The sequence below is a fragment of the Hyperoodon ampullatus genome, assembly GCF_949752795.1.
Source record: "Hyperoodon ampullatus genome assembly, chromosome: 3".
NCBI classification, from domain to species: domain Eukaryota; kingdom Metazoa; phylum Chordata; class Mammalia; order Artiodactyla; family Ziphiidae; genus Hyperoodon; species Hyperoodon ampullatus.
The window spans coordinates 45,094,963-45,119,181 of record NC_136916.1 but is presented as its reverse complement, the minus strand read 5'-3'; the positions used below and the strand labels follow the sequence as shown (position 1 = coordinate 45,119,181).

Genomic DNA, 24,219 nt, shown 5'->3' with positions numbered 1-24,219 from the left:
ATAATTATTCCAAATAGGAAAATTAATGATTAGTGAAAATTTACATTTTAATCAAGATTGATGTTTTAATTTTTAAGTTTATGTCAGTGGGATTTTTTTTTAATTTAGTTTTTTATACCTGTGAGAAGTTTAGATGCTTATACCTTATCCAGATACCTAGGTGAGACACTGTTACTAGAGGCCAAAAAGCTGTAAATAGTCTTTGGAATGCTGGCTTATAAACTGAAATCTACAAATAAAAATGTGACAAGATGTCAGTTTAGAAATCAGAATGATTCAACTTGAAAACACCAAATTCCTGTTTTGTCAAAAGTAGGCTGAAAGTGAAGATGCAGGCAGGGGTAATTTGAGGAGAATTGGCATGGAGGTATCTGCACATGTTGTCATGATATAACAGTCAGATTGCTCATAGAGAGTTTGAGAGTTGAAAGGAGGTTTAAAGATCTCAAGTTCTATTTTTCTCTAGGCTTAATGCCAAGTAACCAAACTTTACCTGTATATCCAAATGTCTGTGTTTCATGGTATGGTATTTATTGATTTTATGTAGTGAATTAACTGCTTGAGGGTAATTCAAGGTTCCAAAATTTATGTTGAACTTAGCAAAAATAGACAGTTACTAGGGCTTTGCTTTTCTAAATTTGACTATTTCTCATTGTTTAACAGCCATGCTAAATGGGGTCACTAAGCAAAGTAGGTATCAGTTCATTTCCATCACTTACTGAATAAGCAACACAAGCCACCATACTGTTTTTCGTTTTGTGTTGTTTTAATCTGTGTGTAGAGAGATGGAAGTAGTTAACATGGAACCAAGCAAATACTAAGTGTTACAGAAATACCAAGTGCTAGCTCTACATAATATATCAGCGATAATGACACAAAAACTTAACAACAGATACTAAGCAGAATCAATGAGCTCATACGAAACAAAAGTTGCCCATTATTTCTTACCACCCTGTAAAACACAAGAAGGGTATGTAGTTAACATAACTGAGGATCCCTGACTAACCAGAGTTTCTAATACAGTCAACTCTCATTTTTTAAAAAAATAGTAGAAAATGATATGATGGGTAATTAGAAGAGCAAACAGGGCCTCATATATTTTTATTTTCCTCCTTGAGCCATGTGAGCTGACTGATCTGAGTGGCACTTTTCTTCATTATTTATCCACCCATTAGTGAAGTAATAAATTAGGGAAATTGTCATAAACAAAAAATAGAAAAGGTGAATCTAAGGCTCTTTCAAACCAGATAATGCATCTGCAAATAACCAAAAGGAGACTGTGCTTTCTTCATACTATCTTTAATTTTACAGCTGATAGCACCCATCTAGAATTTCCTGCTGCATTTATCAATTCAGTGGGTAAACATAAAATTTGTGGTGCATATTTTTAAATTGTATGGCTTCTTATTAATGCCTGAGTCATTACTTACGAGTTTAGTGTTGCATGGGGAACAGTAATCTAAAAGTCAATTAACAATTTAATTGTAAATGTGGCTGTTAGGCTGGATTGCAATAAGCAAGAAAGGAAAGGGCTTAAGTAAAGGGGGTACCTTTGTTGATGGTACCAAATTAATTAATCTCCAAATTAACCTTACCCCAAATAACCTCAGTTCAATACTACCAGCATTAAAATAAAATAAGGATGTAACACCATACCATTCAACTGGTGAATACCAACATTCAAAATGTACTCCTCTTTGGCTAAAAATCCTTTAATCCACAAAGTCTATTTCTGTAATTTACTTGTGAATATAAAAACACAAAGATATTCAGTTTTATCAAGTGTGGTGGCTAGGCAAAATTAATTATTTTTCTTCATTTGTGGCTCTGGGAGATTTTTATAAGGTATATTAGAATAAACCATTCCTTCATGGAGAAAATGATTCTAATTGTCTTCTTTTATCAACAATATAGTGAAATGTATCTATAGTTGTTTAACACAGTAATGCCATACTGATTCATTCATGTTCTGGATTTTATGAAATAGACTCCTCAGGCTTAATAATAATAGAAAGGATAATACTAAAAACTACTATTTAATAAGTTCCGACTCTATTTCAGTTACTGAAACAGGAGCACTTCAGTCATGACAGAAACTATCACACTTAATTACTTGATTATTAACCTAAATCTATTCTGTGTAACAAAAGGCCAAATCTCCCATGCTGAATGAATGATCTGTATTTAGTGCAGATACCAGGCATATAGCAGACTCTCATTAAATAGTTAATAATAAACATGAATTAGGGGTTAGCATCACCATGTTTTGCGGGTGGGTGGAGGAAATGAAGCTTAGAAAAATTAAACAACTTGTTTAGGTTTTACTGATTTTCAACTGTTTAAACCCAGTTTTGTCAGGAGAAGTGAATATTCAAAGCACCAAGAGTCACTACACAGAGGAGACGACATTTGATTTGATTATAGAAAGAAGGTCTGATATTTGAGAAGCTACCAAGGGAAAAAGATGGGGTAAAAGGAAACATGCCTTGATTCCCACAATAGCAGAAACAATACTTTGTAGATCTGTGAACAATCTGTTCTATGGATGATGCTGTGTTGTTCTCAAATAGTCAGTAACGGCACCACAATGCCATCAGTGGTTTCAGAGGGGTGCAACAATATAAGACAAAGTATCAGTGGTGAGAAATTTCTGCTAAGTGTCATTGAAATGCAGGGCTGGGACTAGGGTGAGGCAAGTGAGGTGTCTTTAGTATAAAATTTAAGTGTTAACCCTACACTTGCACAACACAGGGAGGCTTATCCTAGTGGACCCTGGTCCTGGTCCAGCTGGACTGTTTTAGTACAGTGTGAATTTCCATAGTCTAAGTTCTAGAGCTATGCTTTCTAATTCAGTAGCCACTAGTCAAATGTGTTTATTTAAATTTAGATGAAACTTAAAAACAATTAAAATTTGGTTCCTCAATTGCTGTAGTCACAGTAGCTATAATTTGTTGAATTATTTGCATTTTCTCTCTAGGAACTTTTAAGTATTTTTTTTTGAATTCATTCATTCTATCACTATTTGTTGAGCAGATAACACATGCAAGTCACGGTATGTAGGCTGGGGAGGAGGAAGAAAGGGATTCTTAGAAATGAATCAAACTCAAATCCTCCTTCCAAAAGGCCTGTGGTGTAATAGGTGACTTAAGACCTGCAAAATAACAATAATATAAGGGAAATAAATTCCCAAATAGGAGTTCAGAGTGGCGAGAAATTATTTACTGTTAGATCTATCAAAAGATCTTTATAGAAAAGGTGGTATTTAAATTGAGCTTTTAGGGATAGGTAGGGTTGGGAAATGTGAATACGGCAGCAGGAAGACCTCTATTGAAAAAAAAAAAGGGAAAGCAGGAGGAAAATATGAGCCATGTATGGGAGGAACTGTTTGATTTGCTTGGAGTATAAGGTGTGTGGGAGCTGGCATACTTTCTTATGTTTTGTTGGTACCTTCTGTTCTAACTTCTAAGACACAATTTTGATATAAACAGATGGTTAATATAGATTTGAACTAATATGTAATTTTTATTTCATTAATAGCTGATCTTATGCATAATTAAATTCTGGGAACTGTACGGCCACTTCTAGCTCCTGAAGTTTGATAACATATAGCCAGTTTTCCCATAGGGAGATAGACATGTTAGAGCCCCAGAATTCCAGATCTAACTTGGTCTTACAGAATAGTGTCGTGCTCTGTTTTGTGGGGACATCGGGGCCTTGCAGCCCTTAGCTGACTGGGTGTATTATATGTATATAATTGAGGGCTGTCCAAAAATGTTTTAAAGACAGGTTAGCTAGTTGTTAGAAAAATGAAGAAAACATCTTCTATGGATTTTCTGTAACATCTGTGAGCTCTGAGGCATAGTGCCACATAAGATATCATCCATTTTCAAGATGATTTTTAATAGAAATATCTCTGAGAGACCTTCTCTTCCCATCAATGTGGAGAGTTCTTTCTTCTAGCAAATTGGAATTACAATTACTGCCAGTATTGTGGGTCAAACAGTTAATCATTTTCAAACCAATTAACTGATACTATTTACAATTTTAGTACCACATATTATAGAAACAAGATATCACAAACAAAACACTACAGGTACCACATATAGGTGTGTGTATGTGTGTGCACGTGCACACATGTATCTTGTGCACATAAGTAAAATATAAAATGTTTTTATATTTTACCGGGGATCTGACTTTGGGATGGAAAATGAATCTCAGGGAAAATACAAAGCAGGATTAAAATCCACATCTGTAAAGCCATAAGGGAAATCTGGAAGGGCTAAACATAAGTACCCTAAGCTGATAGCGTCTTTATAACATTTTGCCATGTTATGGAACAAAATCTGTTGTACAGCAGGTAGAGAATGCATCAACAAAATTATATGCAGATAAAACATCAGCAATTAATTTTGAATCACAGAATAGTTATAATAATGATGCTTTTAAAATAAAAACAAGGTCTTTGTATCTGAGGGAGAAATGCTTGATTTAAAAAAAAAACCCATTAACAAAAATAGGAAATAAAATAACACACATAAGTAATGTCCCAAATTGCTTTGCTTGTATGGAACAACTGAACAAATTCTCCTAGAACACTTTACCTAAAGTGCTGCAAATGTCAGAAAAGTTAACATAAGTCTAAATATCTTCTAAATGTGGAAATGAAACTAATATATTTTCCTTTCTTTATAAAAACCTATGATATTTTTCTAATAGAATAAGATGAGCTGTCCAAGTACTGAGCCTTCAGGAAGACAAATTCTAACTGAAGAAGTTCTGAAGAATGTTTCTACTATGTTCACAAAGATGAACTGCTGCTGGGGGTCAAGTGCTGGGGGTGGGGATGAAGAGCAGGCGGGGATCCTCAAAAATTTTTCACATAAGGACTGACCTGAAAGGCTCGGACTCTTCTATCAGAAAACCTGCATCTCCTAGCTTGCATAGCTGACATGCATAAAATTGTAAAGCAACATGGACTTCTAGGCTAGCCCAGATTCCTAGGTAATACAAAGGATATCTTGCAAATATAAAACATAAATTTAGACAAATAAAAAGAAAATCTACTTCAATGCAGGGCCCATGGGCCATAACCAATTCAGTCAAAGCTACTGCTCCAGGCACAGCGCTGGAGTCAGCGACAACATATGGAAATGCAGGACCCTGCATGGTGGTTATGACCCAGTTGGAGTGTTAATAAGGCCTAGTCCAGTAACAGCACATTGAGTTGGAGTGTTCTTATGTCCAGGCAAAAGTGGTTCATGTATGCTACTATTACTCATTCACCGTGTTCTAGTTCTCACAACTCTTGGTCAGTGAGAATCAATCACTAGATAAGTATGTTACCAGCACTTCCTAGACAAATTACATCGAATAAGGTCCATTAAGTCATTTAATGGGGAACACAGTAAGTACAATCAGTGCCATATTACACTTCTAGTGCTCCGAGGTGAACATTAGATATGGTGTCTCTGTTCTCATTAAAGGTTTTAAACTTTTTATTTAGAGTCATATGAGTCTGTTTCCATAAAAGAATGTTACTAAACTGAATTCATACTGTCCCTCACTAAAAGTACAAACTGTCATCTGCTCAATCTGATTACAAAAGCACCTGCCACTCAGAAGATGAGAGGAAATGAATTTGACTGTGAACAAAATGGCATCAAACCCCACTAGGCTCCCTATACTGAAGACAAATGAACACTGAAATGGGGTCTGTTCAAATACTGAGAACGCGGGGCTTTCATGGAAGCTGATGCTTTTCCTTCTCACAGTAGCTCTGAGTGTAATTACTTATAAATAAAATATGATTTTTAATCTCAAAAATTGAACTATTTTCATGAAATTTAATTTTTCTTTTCATTTCAGGTCATTTTTCTGCCTAACTCTTGGCTAGCCCCCTAATTCCCTTAGGTCCAGCTACCACATAATAGATAACATGCCACAGTTTGTAATCTTTAAATAGCAAGATACATGCATTTAGTTTCTCCCACAGATTCTATTTATCTTTCTTTCCTACTGCATCAGTCAAGCAAAAAGCTCATTTTCTCATGATTTTGTTCTCTAGGGATAAACAAAGGTCAAGATGGAGTTTCTAATCAGCATTAAATGACCACAGAACCTATACTGAGTTGACATAACTTCAGATGAAAAAGAAGGAAACATAAATTTTAATGTGCTTTCACGCAGATGTATGATTCTTATTGGACCTTTTAATACACTGAAAATAGCTTGTGATTCCCCCTTATTTTCTATTAACATCCACTGTGCCCTGGATCCCCAAATTAGAAGCCATTATTTAAGAGATAAGACTTTAATCTTTCAGTATGCATTATTACTCAACATAAGCCAAAGACCTAAGGCATATTTTGTAAATAAATTATTTTAGCAAGAACAAGTCAGGTCCTATAAGAAAATTTAACTCAACCAGATTACCCTGATAGCCTAGTAGGTACTCTCCGTGCTTCCAGTCTCACCCCTCCAATTAATTCTCGATTCTGCAGCCAGAGCCATCTTCATAAAACTCAAATCTGATGCTCCTATTTAAAGTTCTTAGTGGCTCCGCTTTTCCTGCAGGACAAATCCAAACTCCTTAACTTGGCTTACAAAGCATTTGCTTTCCTCTTCAGCCTTACTATCACCAGAACTACTTTCACTATTATTAGTATTAGTATCACTATTATTAGTAGTTGTGACACTCCTGACCCTTGATTAAGCCTCATGATCAGCTATACACTGTGGCTGGTCCAATTCGCTGGAGCCTTCACTCCTGGGAGGGAGCAAACCCTCACATAGCTCTGAGGTTTTGCATGTGTGGGACCCTCCTTTATTTGTAATACGCTCTCTTGTCTTCTATCCCTCACCATGCCTTCCTTCTTTTACCTAACCCACCCTGCTTGCTCAACTCCTACTTATTCTTTCTGTTTTCTTAGAAGTCACTTATTCCTGAAAGCCTTCCTTGATCCCCTCTTCCCCACCCACCCCAGCCCAGGGCCTTATTTGAGCTTCCTGCCTGCTCACAGAACACCCTGTCTTTCCTCCCTCAGCATATTTTCCACATTGCTTTGTAATTGTCCCCTTACTTGTCTGAGTTATATGGGTCAGGGATTCTCAAACAGGCATATGCATCAGAATCACCTGTGGGGCTTGTTAAAGCAGATTGCTGGACCCCACCCTCAGAGTTTCTGATTCAGTAACTCCTGGCGGGGGCCCATGGATATGCGTTTCTGACAAATTCTCAGGTAATGTTGCTGCTATGGGTCTATGACTAGACTTTATGAAACCTGCAGTAGAAAATGAACTTTGAAAGCAAAGCTCTGAGTTATTCACCTTGGCATAATTAGCATCTAGCCTAATGCTTTATATACAAGAGGAAATGTACAAGTGTTTATTGCATGGATTGGCAAATTTAGGGCTTAAAATTAGCCTACATGTAGAGATACTGGTGAAGGCCTTAAAACTTTATCTTTGGCACTTCCCTAACTCAGTATTGACTACATTTCCTGGTATTTCAATACCTACCACTACAATCACCACATTTTCACACGGTTAATTTTTCAACATTTAAATTGATGATGAGAATAATCTAGATTGCATATAGATTGAATACAAAATCCCCTCAATCTTTTATTTATTTATTTTAACCAAAAAGAGTTAGGTATCTTTGGGCAAGAACATAATTAGCATAGACAAGCCTACATGGCTTTTGGTGATTACTGAGGAAAGACTGACATTATATTAAAAAAAAAAAGAAGGAAAATGTGTTTTGTAAGAAAATGCTATTCCAAGAACAAAGGGAACTTATATGCAAACCAGAGAATAGTTTGTTTGTATTTTCCCCTGGCTTTTTCAGTGGTTACCTCCCCAGGTCACTTCCTCCTAAAGAGTTTACACTTCCTAATATATCTGTTTTTATAACTTTGGGAGCTTGAAGTTTTTGTTTTCTGTTTTTTTCTTTTTTAATGCATGTGCTTGATGAAATCTCTTTTAGTTTTTGCTCTATCTTTTAAAATATTTATCAGTGTACAAAGAGCTGTATGAAAATATGTAGTATTAACATTAGCTGGATTTTTTTTTTAGAATTTTAGTTGATGAGGTTAGAACAGAAAACAAGTCATCTTATTCTTAATTCTGAGCTTGACAACTACTTTCAAATTTAACATCTCATTAAAATAATTTACAGGATGACATGTTATAGATACTATAGGAAAACAAGAATCTTTTTATAGTACTCCAGGCTGTAATTGAGAATGAAACAGAATACAAAGCAAAGATATCATTGGTTGATTTGATTCTGCACTATAATTCGTACTTAACTCATTTCCAAAGTTGCAGTAAAGCATTAGTTTAAAACAAGATTTTCCATCACACCTCATTTCAAAATAAATTCCAGGTGAGTCACAAGTTTAAATATGAAGAAACTATAAAAATTCTGCACAAAATGATGGGATAAGATTTTTAATGTAATCTCGAATTAGGGAAAGTGCTGATATAAAAGACTGGGGTTGTTTAAGAAAAGTAGGATGTGTGTTTTTAGTAAAGGAGGTATGAGGAATGGAATTACATTTTATGAAGGAAAAAGAAAGTCTGTCTGTCTTAGAGCTGATTGTTTCTGGATGGAGACAGAATGTGATGGAATGTTTGTGGGAAGTGGACCCAGAGAAAAGAGTGTTGTCCATGGTCAGGACTGATTAGGTTAGAATAAATTTAACTGAGTAAATGAATTTTAAAAGTAAGCTGGTGCAAAACCTGAATTTGACTTTTCTCTCTGTTAAAAGGACAAGTTTTCTTAAAATGCTGAGCTGCCTTTGATAACAGATTTTAAGTTCCTTTGCCTTTTAAGTGATCAGTTCTGTATTTGCCTTTGAAATCTTTTATTGTTGTTATGGCTAAGAAGTAAATAACTATTGTTTCACAGTGACCTATGATCCTATATGACCAAGTACTTCAAATACTTTTTGGAATTTCTTTTGACAAAATTTCGTAAATCAAATTCTAATGAAGTCCTTTTGACCACTAGCTAACTTTGGGATGCTTCAAAGGGACCCTGAAATATCCCAAAGAAAGATATTAAACTAATTAGATTCATTTGATATGTTAAATTACATGTGAAGTATTGTCAAATGAGTAATAAATCTTCTTAGGTTATATTGTATGGTAAATGTTATTAATATAGATATTCTAGAAATTATATGGAGTTCCTAAAAATCTGATATATCCTGGTGAAATGTTATCAGTTATAATTCTGGTTATTATCTGAAAGTGTTATATGTCACAGCAGTAACTAAGTTTCTTTGTCAATTGCACTGTAATCAGATTTTAAACATGCCTTCTTAAGTCATTTGTCATAGACATTTATGGTTTTACTCTGATGCCTTTACAGAAATCTTTTCAAGAACATTTTCAAGAAGATTTATAGAAAGGACTTTTGGATAAATACAAGTTTCTGACTTTCAGACCATAATGCTGAACTGCGTAAGAAATTTAAAAATTCTAATGGGAAATCTGATGGCTTCATAAAACTGTTAACAAAAAGGATTAGTTACATACGACTGAGTGAACTGGTGAATGTGGTTCTAATTTTATGGTTTCTATCTGAAAAAAAATTACCGGTTTAAATCTGTGTTTTCCAGATATAAGGAAACCCTTCCCCTCAAACTAATTATGACTTAGACTAATTTGGTAAATTATACCTTTGCAAGCAGAACTGAAACATTTATCTATTCTATCTGCTCCCTCCAGAGACTGGAAACTCTTAGGGTCCCAGGAGCTTTATCAGATAAATCAGGAAGGCTACCTCCTAACACGTACAGGCCCCTGAGAGGGCCTTTAAAACTTTAGGCTGAGACTCCTTATAAAAATTACAGCAAAGACAATTAAAGAAAAAAAGCGTACATGATCAGTTACCGTTATACACATCATCAAGCCATGTTTCTTGAGACCAGACTTATTTTGTAAACAAATTAGTCTTAATTTGGCTATATTTGGTAGAAATTAGGGTAATTTTAAAGAGGAAAAGATTGTTTTGAGAGGGCAGACAGCAGAAGCAAGAAGAACTACAATCCTGCAGCCTGTGGAAAAAAAACACATTCACAGAAAGATAGAAAGATAGACAAGATGAAAAGGCAGAGAGATATATACCAGATGAAGAAACAAGATTAAAACCCCAGAAAAACAACTAAATGAAGTGGAGATAGGCAACCTGCCAGAAAAAGAATTCAGAATAATGATAGTGAAGATGACCCAGGACCTCAGAAAAAGAATGGAGGCAAAGATCGAGAAGATGCAAGAAATGTTTAACAAAGACCTAGAAGAATTAAAGAACAAACAAACAGAGATGAACAATACAATAACTGAAATGAAAACTACACTAGGAGAAATCAATAGCAGAATAACTGAGGCAGAAGAACGGATAAGCTACCTAGAAGACAGAATGGTGGAATTCTCTGCTTGCTCTGCAGAGAGTAAGGGAAATTGGATTACCAGATTATAACAGTCTATTTTGCCTTTGCTGACCACGTATTAGAGAATATGTATAGACACCAAGTATGGGAGGTGGTTAAAATACATATGTATTATAGAAGTTAGTACAATAGATAGTTTGCTGTATTTTTGTTTTATACCTTCCATTTGACACTGTTCTGAAGATTAGGAGCTTTAAAAGAAAACTGCTACTAAATATAAGGATCTTTTGATGGAGACTGTCTCATCATTACATTATACCCCATTTGATTAATGTCATACCATTTTGCTCATACAAGTTTATTGTTGCTGATGATGTTCCAAAACGATTAATATGATAAAAAGTACTAGGAGGGTATATTCTGCCTCTAAACACACACACACACACACACACACACACAAACCCCTTATTTAAAAAGCATGTAAATAAAGTCAAAACAATGAGGACAGCAGTACCGATGTCTACTGGGAGGCTGCATATATTGATTTTTTAAAATACATCAGGTTCCTTAAAGAACTACAAATAGAACTACCATATGACCCAGCAATCCCACTACTGGGCATATATCCTGAGAAAACCATAATTCAAAAAGAGTCATGTACCACAATGTTCATTGCAGCTCTATTTACAATAGCCAGGACATGGAATCAACCTAAGTGTCCATTATCGGATGAATGGATAAAGAAGATGTGGCACATATATACAATGGAATATTACTCAGCCATAAAAAGAAATGAAATTGAGCTATTTGTAATGAGGTGGTTGGACCTAGAGTCTGTCATACAGAGTGAAGTAAGTCAGAAAGAGAAAGACAAATACCGTATGCTAACACATATATATGGAATTTAAGAAAAAAAAATGTCATTAAGAACCTAGGGGTAAGACAGGAATAAAGACACAGACCTACTAGAGAATGGACTTGAGGATATGGGGAGGGGGAAGGGTAAGCTGTGACAAAGTGAGAGAGGGGCATGGACTTGAGGATATGGGGAGGGGGAAGGGTAAACTGTGACAAAGTGAGAGAGTGGCATGGACATATATACACTAGCAAATGTAAGATAGCTAGCTAGTGGGAAGCAGCCGCATAGCACAGGCAGATCAGCTCGGTGTTTTGTGACCACCTAGAGGGGTGGGATAGGGAGGGTGGGAGGCAGGGAGATGCAAGAAATATGGGAACATATGTATATGTATAACTGATTCACTTTGTTATAAAGCAGAAACTAACACACCATTGTAAAGCAATTATACTCCAATAAAGATGTAAAAAAAAAAAAAATCAAACATTACCATGTAAGGGCCCTTTTAGATGGCCCAGAGTTCCTGATCTCCTCCTTTAGAATTTCACATTTGCCTTTCAACTCAAGGTCTGCATTTAAGTAAAAATCACCGAGTAAATAATGATATCTCAACTTGAATTCTATTTTTACTATATTTCTCTTTTAATTATGTTTCTGCATTGTTTTCTAATTTACCAGCTACTTCCAAACATATAACTTTCTGATTTTAAGGATTTAAAAGTCACTCATTCATTGACAAATATATAATAATGAAAGTTTGTTGAGTTCTGTACTAGAGAGGAAAAGTATCACTATGATTATTTTAGAGATAAGAAAATGGTTAACTAGTGATTGCTTTGCTACATCTAGTTAGTGAGTAGAAGAGCCATAAATTGAAAAAAAATAGTTTTAATTACATGTGTTATAAATAAAAATCACAACAATTACATTCAGTGTTTTTGGAATACCTATTATATGTGAATGCTATACCACACATGAAGAATTAATTGATGGGCAAAAGTGACATAATTCTTGCTCTGGTGGGGTTTACAGTCTGTACCACCATATTGTCTCTTCTATGATCTTAATTGTTATATTATTTTACTAATGATTCAGTAATATCACTAACATCTACTTAGTTTTTCTCCTAAAAGGGAATTACAGTAAGTCCCCTACATACGAATGAGTTCTGTTCCAAGAGTGCGTTCATTAAATCTAATAAATTTAGCCTAGGTACCCAACTAACACAGTTGGCTATATAGTACTGTACTGTAATAGGTTTACAGTACTTTTCACACAACTAACACATAAAAAACAAACACAAAAAATAAAAAAAAATATATATATATATACTTTTTTGCGGTACACGGGCCTCTCACTGTTGTGGCCTCTCCCGTCGTGGAGCACAGCCTCCAGACGCGCAGGCCCAGTGGCCATGGCTCACGGGCCCAGCCACTCCACGGCACATAGGATCTTCCTGGACTGGGGCATGAACCCGTGTCCCCTGCATCGGCAGGCGGACTCTCAACCACTGTGCCACCAGGGAAGCCCAAGAAAATATTTTTAATCTTAGAGTACAGTACCTTGAAAAGTACAGTAGTACAGTACAACAGCTGGCACTTCTTAGCATTATCAACTACATCACCACTGCTTTTATGCTTGCTTCTGGACATCCTGGGCTTGAAATAAAGATACTGTACTACTGTACTCTATTCAGTACTGTAAAGTACACAAAAGCACAACCAGCTGTAGAGGATGCATACATGTGACAATGTACGCCAGACATGTGAACTAACTTAGATGATTGGACATGCTAATGCACATTTGCATCTTTGAAAGTTCACAACTTGAAGGTTCGTATGTAGGGGACTTACTGTATATTAAGAATTCTATAAATTCTGGGCAGCTGGGGAAGTGCAGCCTAAGCCATGAAAAATAATACAGACTATTAGGCAAAAATATTCCTTAAGCAGATTTCTTACATACCATAGCTCTTTGTGCAATTTAATTTGCAGTTGAAGTTTATTTTCTTTTTCTCTGGGATACTTATCAAAAAGAAAAAAATCTAAAGAAAAAAAATCAGAAGTAGTGACAAAATTTTATTTTATTTAATATTTGCTTAATGTCAAGTATCTCTTGAAGAACTTATTAAAATATGGATTCCTGGGATTCTTCTCAGATACCCTGTTTTATTGGGTCTGAGGTGGTCAAGTTCCCCAGGTGATTCTTAGGATCAGGGCAGTTTGGGAAATATTCAAGTAGAATCAAGCAAGTATAAGAAAATGTATGTTTCCTTCTTTATGTTTACTGCACTTTTCATGAATTTCAAGTAATCTGATTTACTAAATGCCCCATCTGAATCAACAAATGTGTTTTAAAAGTAACAGATTCAAGACCCATTGATTTTCCAGTTAACACAGTGTGCAAGAATAAATTGTAAGTGAGATGACTCGACTCCAAGTATAACCTTCAATGAAACACCATTTCCAAACACCTTAATTAAAGACATTAAAAAATTACCAAGAAGCACATCATAGATTGATTTTTTTGCCTGTAATTATTTGTGAATTAAGTATACCTTTAAAGAAAAACATTTCTAAAGTGGGAACACATTAAAACAAAAATCACATAATGCAATATCAATTCTAATAGGGTAGCTTTATGGCTACAATATTATAGTTTCAGGGGTCATCATTCCTATTATTGTGTATGACCACATGAAGCAGGTAGTGTCAATAATAAATCTAACCCAGTTCTATACTTTTTGGATACCAAATTCATATCAATTTAAAGGTTTTATGAAGATTAGGTAGTAGATTCCAAATATATTACAAATACAGGATATTTTTCTCCAGAAATTTAGACTTCATGTATTCTTTTTTTTACTGGAGTAGGGAAAACATTGAAATCTCAAATACAGATATTTTGACCATGCACAATTCATATATCCATCTCTCTTGTATATCTATCCATCCACCCAACCATCCTTCCATCTACTCCTTTTTCATCCATTCCAAAATTCCATCTCCTCCTGATCTACATAAGATCATATACTACATTTGGTGTTTATCTATTTCTCTGATCTTGTAAAATGTTATTATTGTGATGTGTGTTTACTTTAAATTTACTTAACTAGTATTATGCTATATAACACCTTCTGTTTCTTTTTTTTTTTCCACTCAGCAGCATGTTTTTAATTTCTTTCCATGTTACTAGGTAAACAACTCATTTCTTCTAACTGCTCCATAATATTCTATGGGTAAATCCACCACATTTTATGTATCTATTCTCCTATGAAAGACATATGGATTGCCTCCAACTTCTAAGTATCACAAACAATGCTAAAGTGAATATTCTATTAAATATCTTCTTAGGTATCTTTGTGCAAATATGTCTAATATATAGATCTAATATCAGGATTGCTGGTTCCTAGTTTCCATGCTAACCAAAAGTTCATGAGAGCACCAATGTCTCCATTTCCTCATGAAATGGAGACATTGGCATTATCTAGTTTATTAATTTTTGCCGACCTGCTAGATAAAAGATTATAGCTCAGTGATGTTTTGACTATATTACTTTAATTAATAATGAGTTTAAGAAACTTCTCAAAGCTTATAAGCTTCTTGAGTAAGCATTTTTATAAATTGCCTGTTCATTTTTTGTGTCTATTGTTTAAATGGAATCTCTATCTTTTTTGGTTGCTATTTTGGAATTCCTTAGTCCTTTGTCAGCTTTTGACACTGCAAAGATTTTTTGCAATCTTTCATCCTTCTCGCAGTGTACCTTTATAATAAATTGTCAATTTTAAAATAATTAAATAGATCAATTTTTCTATTTAAAATTTGTGCTTTGGAATTTTAAAAAGTCTCTCCTACCATGCCTCAGAAAGGTATTAACCTATACTATCATTATTATTACATTAACACTTGTCTTTTTCATCCTCTTAAGTTCACATTGGATATGGTATTAGGCAAGAAACCATCTCTTCCCACAAACCCCCAACCCCTAGCTCCATATGGTGAGACAATTTTCCTTACACTCTAAATGTCTATTCCTTTCCCTAGTAATCTATGTGCCACAATTTTTAGTGTAAAGAAATTCTATTGTTCTTGTATTTGTTGAATGAGATTTATTCTTATGTGAACCAATAGCTTTTTGTAGATTCTGTTAGTTTTCCTACATGTATAGTCATATGACTCATAAATTATAACAGTTCTTTTCCTTTCTAATTTATATTCTCATTTCTTCAACTATTATGTTATACAGCAGTATTAATAGGATAATTGTCTCTATTTCTTAAATGAATGTACCTAAATTTCATCTGTTAATGTTAGCCATAGTTTTTTTTAATGTAAACTTAAATAAAAGAAAATCTGTTCCATTCCTAATTTTTTGAGAGTTTCTTTTTTAATCATAAAGGGGCATCAAATTTCACCATATGCTCATTCTACAGATATTGCATAAATATATGATCTTCCCCCTTTAGATAACTATTATAGTGATTTATATTGATAAATTTTTTTCCTAATGTCAAATAATCCTTGAATTCCTGGGATAAGATTGTTTGATCTGGTTGTATTTTAAATATGCCATTTGATAATTTATTTAGAACTTTTAAATCAGTGTTCATTTACAAAATGTGTCTATACTTTTCAAATATTGTCATAATCCAATTTTAGAATCAAGATTACACTAGTCTTACTGGCACAACTTACTCTGCATGTTGTTTATTCTTTCAGAATTTATTAAGGTTTCATTTGTGGCTTAATTTTTGACCTCACTTTGTTAGAAAGATTGAAATACACAATGATGGAAACATAACAGTCTAATAATTTTTGAGGCTTTGGATTTTCACGTTCCTGTCTTCTTCACCAATAAATAAGATACCACTCATATTGAACATTTTATAAGAATTTATATATTGCTTATGAAGCTGGCACTTAAGAAGAAATTTTCTACTTATGAACTTTCTTCCACATATTTTATAATAAAATTTAAGGAAAAGTTAAGCTTAAAATGTGTCTGTATTTACTTAGTTCTAGTGTAATGACAATAATCACAGGAGGTAGTGAAAAAGTACCTTCTTTTCAGAATGAACATCATTCCCTAAACTAATGCTACTGATTGCATAAGAAAGTCCATTGCAAGGGAAAAAAAATCTAAGGAAAGTCAGGGACACTTTCTAGCTAGTTCCTTAAGGATTACTATTTAAATAATATCTCAAGAGTTATAGAATTGAAATTTTTCCAATTGTAAATTTCAAAGTCACATTTTATTTTAAACTTTCCTTTTATTACTGAATTATTTAGAATTGACTAGAGCAAAAACAAAAGAAAAAACAAACAAAAATAGCTATGGCAACTTTTTTGGCTAAAATAACTGAAAAAGTACACATCTACAAATCAAGGAAAACTTTCTGAAACTTGACATGCATATGTTCATGTAAGTTGCCAATTTAAGATATTGTGGGAGGGTGTTTTTTTTTTTCTAAAAAAGTTTTCAGAAGATATCTTGGTCAAAATTTTTAAACGAATAGCAGTAACATACTGCATACATATAGATATTTTTGCATAGAAGTTCTATTAAGTAAGCAGTTATTCACCGATTTCTGCTACTGTATGTGAGGTACAGAGCTATGTACTATAAGTTCAATAATAAACAAAATAGTTTCTATTCTCATTAAACTCAGTGTTTCCTGTGGGAATCAGACAAGTTGAAGGACATTTTAAGATGTGAAAAAATAGAGGGTGCTTTGACCACATGGTACAATCAAGTTTGCATCATATATAGTAGAAATGGAAAAGCAGAGGAAAGGAAGGCATTCTTCTGTTCTTTAAAAGCATTATGATATTCATTGCACTATTATTTGTAAAAGTGAAACACTGGAATTGATATGTAAATTGTGGTGTATTTATGTGATAGGTAGCTGTAAAAAAAAAAATCAATAAACTGTACCTAAATGTATCAGAATACATAGTTCACAAAACATAACACCAAGTTTTAAAAATTACAGAATCATTCCTATCAAATAACTAAACGTTTTTTAGTCTGGTACTGGAGTTAGTACATGGAACCATATCACTACACTGCTTGTTTGTACAATTTAGTATATGAGAGAGACATACTCATATACTCAAATGGTTAATAGACATGTATAACAAATGTTCATAAAGATGAACCAGAAAGCTAATATCAAATTAATAATAGAGACTGCCTCAGAGGTAAGAGGCAGGGAAGTTTGTTTTGGGAGGGAAACAAAGGGACTCTAAAGGCACTCTAATATGCCAGGCACTAGTGTAGGTTCTGCGGACACCTCAAGGAACAAGCGACAGTTTCTTTAAGATAGAAAAAAAAAAAAAAAAAAAAGGCAAACATTTCAAACATACTTGAAAATGTATTGGTTTGTCCTCTCCTGGAAGATCATCTATATGAAAAGAAAATCCATAATCTGAAGGTTGCTTTAGAAACAACAGCAGGGGAACTAGTTGGGCAATCCTAACGGTGATTACTATGAAGCTGGAACACATTCATTTTATTAAATTCCACGTAAGGAGATCCTCTATTTTGGGGCGAGTGGGAAAGACTTTTTAATACTCCAAATTTTAAACAGAAAAATTGGTCAATTTGATTATATTAAAAATGAGAATTTCTCATAAATGTACGCTGTGACAAAGATAAAGATGAAGAATTGTGAACATCTTTGCAATGTCAAAAGCTGACAAAGAGCTAAGTAACTTTAGAATAGCAACCAGAAAAAGATATTCTATTTTAAAAAATAAGCACAAGCTATGAATAGGTAATTTATAAAAATGGTTACTCAAAAGCTAATAAGCTTATGAGAGATTCTTAAACTCATTATTAATTAAAAATATAATTAGAACATTGGGCTAGTTTATAGATTGATCCCTCATGTGTCTTTATGCAAGAGATCAATCAACTATGTCCACATTGCCACACCTGAGTTCTTAGTTTTGCTAAACTGAAGGACAAAATTGGGCGTGGTGGTTCACCCAAAGTAAATGCTGCTCCATGAGTGTGCCACCAGCCTTTTTTAGCTATTTCTTCTAACTGCAACAATTTCAACTTATCTCTCAAGTTTGTTTTTCATTTTTATTCTGAGCACTATTCTTATATGGTTCTTCAAAACCCCTTTGGAGAAAGAAAGAGAGCTTCTACATTTAAATAATCAGAAATATACTGTGCCTAACAACCCTGAAACTCTTGTTTCTTGGTTTCAGGCATTACATTATCTAGAGAGAACTCAGATGAAAACAGAAGTGGCATGAATACTAAAAGTATGCCTTGATGAAGAAACTGAGAGTTGAAGAGGCTGACTACCTCATCCAAGGCGACCAAACTAATAAGCAGTAGAGCCAGAATCTAAACTCAGGGGTTCAAACATCATGTTCTTGACCACAGACTTTGAAGTGGAGTCAGTGAAGTAGAATATAAATAAGTAACAGAGTGCTGTTTTTATAAAATTTCTTTCTTACTAATTAGTTAATCAACTGTACTCTGTGTCAGGCATAGCGTTGAACACTGGGGATACAAAGATGAAACTCACAGCCTAGTAGGGAAGACAAGCCAGATAAATATTACATTATATTCCTAATAAATGCATCATGGTAAGTGTGCTAGTGGTGACATGTCAGGGTATTATGAGAGCAGAGAGCCGCAACTCCAGCTTTCTGAAGAAACGGTCAGTGAGCTCGAGTTAGCCACGAAGGGGTTTGGGGAGGTGAAGCAAATCCAGGTAGATAAAAACAATGCAGATGGAGGCATCATGGAGTTTAGTGTCCTGAATCACAGAAAGCAAGGGGAAAATTACATTGAAATAAGGAGAGCTAGTCAGAGCTCACATCTTAGAGGACTTTTGAATAATTGCAAAGTTTAGACTTAATCCCATGAATGAATGGGGGTTACAGATAGGACAGTCATATATATTTTAAGTAGATAGTTTGGGTGGCAGGTTGGAAATGGATTTGAAGGTCTATTAGTCAAAATAAGCCAAGTTTGTTGTGGTAACAGATAAACCTCCTAACCTCAATAAGTTACTGCAGTAATGGGTTATTGCTGAAGCTGGCTGGATAGCCGTCCTCCACCTGGTATCCATACCATGTGGAATGTGTGTCCTTCCAGGTTACTATAGCAGAAGAGAGAGAGCTAGAGGAAACTTCAGGATGTTTTTAAGGGTTGGGACTAGATGTAGCTTTCATCAGTTCCTCCCATATCTTGTCCAGGACCCTGCAACACTACCCCATACAACTGCAAGAGGCTTTAGGAAGGACTCAGAGTCTCCTATGAAAGAGCACTCCTTTCAGTCTTGTTTATAAAGGGTCAAATAACCTGTAATTTCTTTTTGTATCGTTTGAAAAAAGTAATTGTTTATTCATTCATTCAATTTATTCGACAAACACATTTCTGAGCACCTACTATGATCTAGGCACTCTTGCAGGTACCAGGGATACAGCATTGTTCATGTTACTTTCCTCTCCACTCACGATATTTGTAAGGACAGAGTAACAGAGTAAGTGAGGTGGAAGGTGCAATATGGGTAGATCCTGGGTCTTACTGCCATTGAAAGGACTTTGAACATGACTAAAATGAAGGGACTTTAGAATATTATGTGGAAAAGAGTGACATAATCTGACTTACTTTTTAAAAGGATCATTCTTGCTGCTCTGTTAAACATAGGCAGAGGTTGTAGGGTAGAAGCACTGAGCTCTGTTAGTAAGTTATGTAGTAATCCAAGTGAGCAACAATGGTGACTCAGACCAGGTGGGAGCATGAAGGTGGTGAAAAGTGGTTAGATTCTGGATGTACTGTGAAGATAAGGTGTTTGATTTTGAAGATAAAGTCATCAGAATTTGAGGACAATTCAGATGTATAGTGTGAAGGAAAAAGGTCTTAACTTGAGCTCCTCGGAGAATGGGGTTATAGTCAACTGAGGGGAGATAAGCCTTAATTATTAGAATTTTTCCAAGATGGTTCCAGAAGACTCTAGGGAGTATTAGTTTCCTAAATTATTCAGGTCCAGTGGGTGCTTTCTTTAGAATTTCAAATGATAACAATGTTTAAGGAAAAGTCTTTTTCTTAGATTTAAAGCTTAGCTCCAAACAATCTCCACATGGACAAGATTTCATATAAAATCTATAAATCTGTCCACATAAAATGAATACCAGTCAGTTAGAAAATCATGCAAACATTGTTTTTGAAGCCAAATAAGCAAATATTAAGCTATATTAGATTCATTTTGATGTGACAATTTATTTGCTTTTTATTAGGGGTGTGTTTGCTTTATGGGAACTGCACATATTTCTATATAGCTTATATAAATAAAGCTGTTATTTTATTATTAGTAGTATTAATATATTAGAAAGACACTAAATAAGGTATGACACTTGACCTTGATGATTTGATTCATCCACTGAGTGTGAATTAGTAGGAGAGGAGGTCATATTTAACTTGGATTTTTTGAAGGCAGAGGATGGGGGAAGAACATTTTAGGCAGATAGAACAGGATAAACACATGAATGTAAAAGAAGATGGCCAGTTCATAGAAAATAATAGAATTTAGGGCTCATGAGAGGGGCCAGTTTGAATTTGGAATTGCAAGGAGTAGGAAATTAAAGGTGGTAAAGCCCGGTAAGATTGATTATAAAGTTATGTATGGGTAACTTACATGGTATAATAAAAAGCTTAATTTTTATATTTTGGGTAGAATAAAGACGATGTTGAAAAAGTAGAGGAAGAATTGAAAGAGCTTTGTGGGGGGAAGATAGAGAGTAGAGAAGAGACAAAGGGAAGCCATTAGAAAGCCACCCAAGGGGAGATTTGAAGTCAGAGACAATTTAATCCCTAGAAATCCCAGAGAACCAAGTTTCCAAACAATAGCACACGTAGTGGGAATGTTAAGCTAAAGTTAAGAACAATTATGTGGTTTTATGTTGTTTTGCTTATACAATGACAGACTCCAGCTTTAATGTTTTCTCCTATTAGGCTAAGGAGTCAGTGACCCCAGAAAGGATGAATACTGTAAGAAACCCAGCCTGAAACCTAGCTTGAAAGACTCCTATGCTCCTTCATCCAACATCGGCTTTCTAGAATCTGCCCCACTCAACTAACCAGGAAGTTCCACAGGTAACTGCACCGTTTTCAATATCTATTTGAGCAACTGCATTCTTCAGAGAAGTGGATAGACAATAGATACATGTTAAAGAGCCATCCCAAGCAATAGTTCTATAGAACTAATAGCGATATATATAAATCATAGTGTGCATTAAAAAACTTCAATGCAACAAAAAGACACATCACATATAAAGAAAGAAGTAATATATGAAATTACATAACAAAGAAAGATTAGTATCCAAAATATACTTTAGAATTTTCTACAGATTAATAAGCAAAAGACAGGCAAGCCAAGAGAAAAATCAGCAAGGAATTAATAGACGATATACAGAAAATAAAACTGAAGTGTTCATTGAGCATATGTGAAAAGATGTTCAAACTCACCAATATTAAAACAGTGTTCATTTCTGAAGGAAGAGGAAGGGAGGAGAATGGAATTTGAAAGAACTACAAAGTGAAATGCCAATTTATGTCTAACATTTAATGGCTTTAAACAATAAAGAGCAGAGCAAATATTGCTAAATGTTAACAGCTGGTCACCTATGTGGTAAGTATATGCATGTTTGATTTACTTTCTGTATTTTATTTTTAGAAATATTTCTTAATAATAAATTTACATATGTGACAATGTTACCATCCTGTTCTATAAATATGTCCCCATCTATCAGTTTTATGAGAAAAAATGATAAGGGAGGCAGATGAATTAGGGGAAGGACATAGAAGTAGGAGTTGAAATCCTAAGTTCTAGTCCCAAATCTGCCACTTGCCCACTGTGTGACCTTGAGAAAATCACTTAATTCTTTTGAAAGTAACTCCTCACCTGAAAAACTTGAACAACAATATCCACCTTTAATACATGAAGTTATTTTAAGGAGTGAATTATTTCACTCTCATATATAAGAAAGTGATGTTCAAATGTGAAGAAAAAATATGGAAATTCTTAAAACCTGCAGTTAACATGCAGTTGAATGAACATACTTTCCCACTTACTGTCATTCTAAACTTATGGAAGCAGACATTAGAACAGAAAGTAGACACACATCTTTTCTTACCGGGTCTATTAGCTGGGAATAGAGTTCATTGCAATTGTCAAAAATATACTTGTACGTAGAATCCAGGCAAGCCCTGACACAGTCTTTCACCACCACGCTGGCCTTTGGGGGGCTTTGCAGCTCCAGAACCTGGTAGACAAAATATTCTCTTAAATTCAAAAATAAAACATTGTATAAACCGTATAAACAAATCAAACAATATTCAATAAATATTTTTAGTTGAACTTTCTGTATTCAGGAGAAATGTGGTCTTAGAAATGTTTTAAATGTGTAAACACCCACCTTAACGTCCTAATATAACAACTCAGAGAAAACGAGCATAGCTGTAAATATTCAAATAGAAATACTTAAAGTGACCAATCAATATCACTCATTCATTCCATTCAACCACTCAACAAATATTTATCATCACCTACTATATATCGGACAATGGTGATACTGCAGTGAGCAAAAGAAACAAAAATCCCTTTCCTCACAAAGCTAAATTTTAGTAGACAATAAACAAAAGAAATCAGTAAAATATATTACATGATGTTGCATGCTGAAAAAAATAAATAAACCAAAGAAGAGGGATAGAAAGTATTTCAGTGGAATAGAATTTAATACAAAGGACTTCAATAGTGGATCAATTCAGAGAAGTAACAGGATGGGACCAGTGGAAAAATTGCAAATAGACTACTCCAAGAACCTTAGCTTTGAGCAAGGTGGGAAGAAAGTAGACTATTTGAGCAGAAGAGGAAAGTGACCTAGTTTTTTAAAAGGCTCCCTTATGCTGCCTTAAGGCCAGCTATGGACAAAGCAGAAAGACCAGTGATGAGAATAGTTCAATAATTCAGTCATGAGAAGACAGTGCTTGAACTATGGTAGAGCAAGGAGTTGTTAAAAGAAATTCTATTCTGGTTAATTTTGGAAGGAACGGGTAACAGGATTTGCTGACAGATTGGGTGACCAGTGTGAGAGAAAGACACGCCAAGTATATGATCAGGTCACCCAAGGTGGCTGTCCTCTTGCTCTCTGTACATCTCCTGCTCCACAAGTGCCTACTTCAGCCACACTCTACTACCTGACTGACCTTCCTACATACTTGCCCCAGGCCCCAGCTAATGATTGGTCTAACTTTAGCCACGATGATAACCTATCAAAGGGGTGGTGAGGGACATGCCCCTCTGCTGGTTTCCCTGGTAACTGAGGGGCCAACCTGACATCAATTCCCCTATAACTGGTAACCTCCCCTTCCTCCCAGGAGTGAAGATTGCCTTCATGGCCGGCCAAGAGCCTGGGGCACACAGTGAGGTCTCACTCCAGGACCTTGCTTCAGACACATAAGAGCCCCCATCCATTAAACCATTGACGTCTCTGTTGCTGATTCCGGATTCTTTCTTTGGTCTTGAAGATGGGCAAGTACAGGCCTTGTAGGCCTATGGGGGGTGGCCTAACACCAAGGTTTTAGCCCTAAATAACTGGTACACTGGAAGTGGTCTCAACCTAGATGAGCAAGACTATGCTTGGAAGATCAGGAGCTCAGTTTATGACAGGTTAAGATTGAGAAGCCTGTTATGCATACAAGTAGATTTCAAACAGACATTTGGGTAACTAGTCTGGAGTAGTAGAGATGCCTGAGCTAGTGATATAAATTTGAGAATTATTAGCTTAGAGAAGAATTTAAAGAAATGAGACTAGATGAGTATGGACAGAGAAGAGAAGGGGTCCAAAAAATAAGCCCTGGGTAATTCTAGCCCTATGACATTAGACAAATGAGAAAGAACAAAGCAATGGAGAAGAGAAAAAAGGCAGCCAATGAGAT

The 24,219-nt window shown here is 34.9% G+C and overlaps 1 protein-coding gene across 1 annotated transcript in view; it reads right to left on the bottom strand.

The window, feature by feature from the left end:
- Positions 1-24,219, bottom strand: part of UNC13C (unc-13 homolog C) — a gene marked incomplete at both ends in the record, with an annotated part of 584,133 nt that overhangs the window by 244,293 nt on the left and 315,621 nt on the right. The window contains one exon of the mRNA XM_079701234.1: positions 22,416-22,544. Coding sequence (XP_079557360.1) covers positions 22,416-22,544 — 129 coding nt within the window. The remainder of the gene's footprint in view (positions 1-22,415; positions 22,545-24,219) is intronic.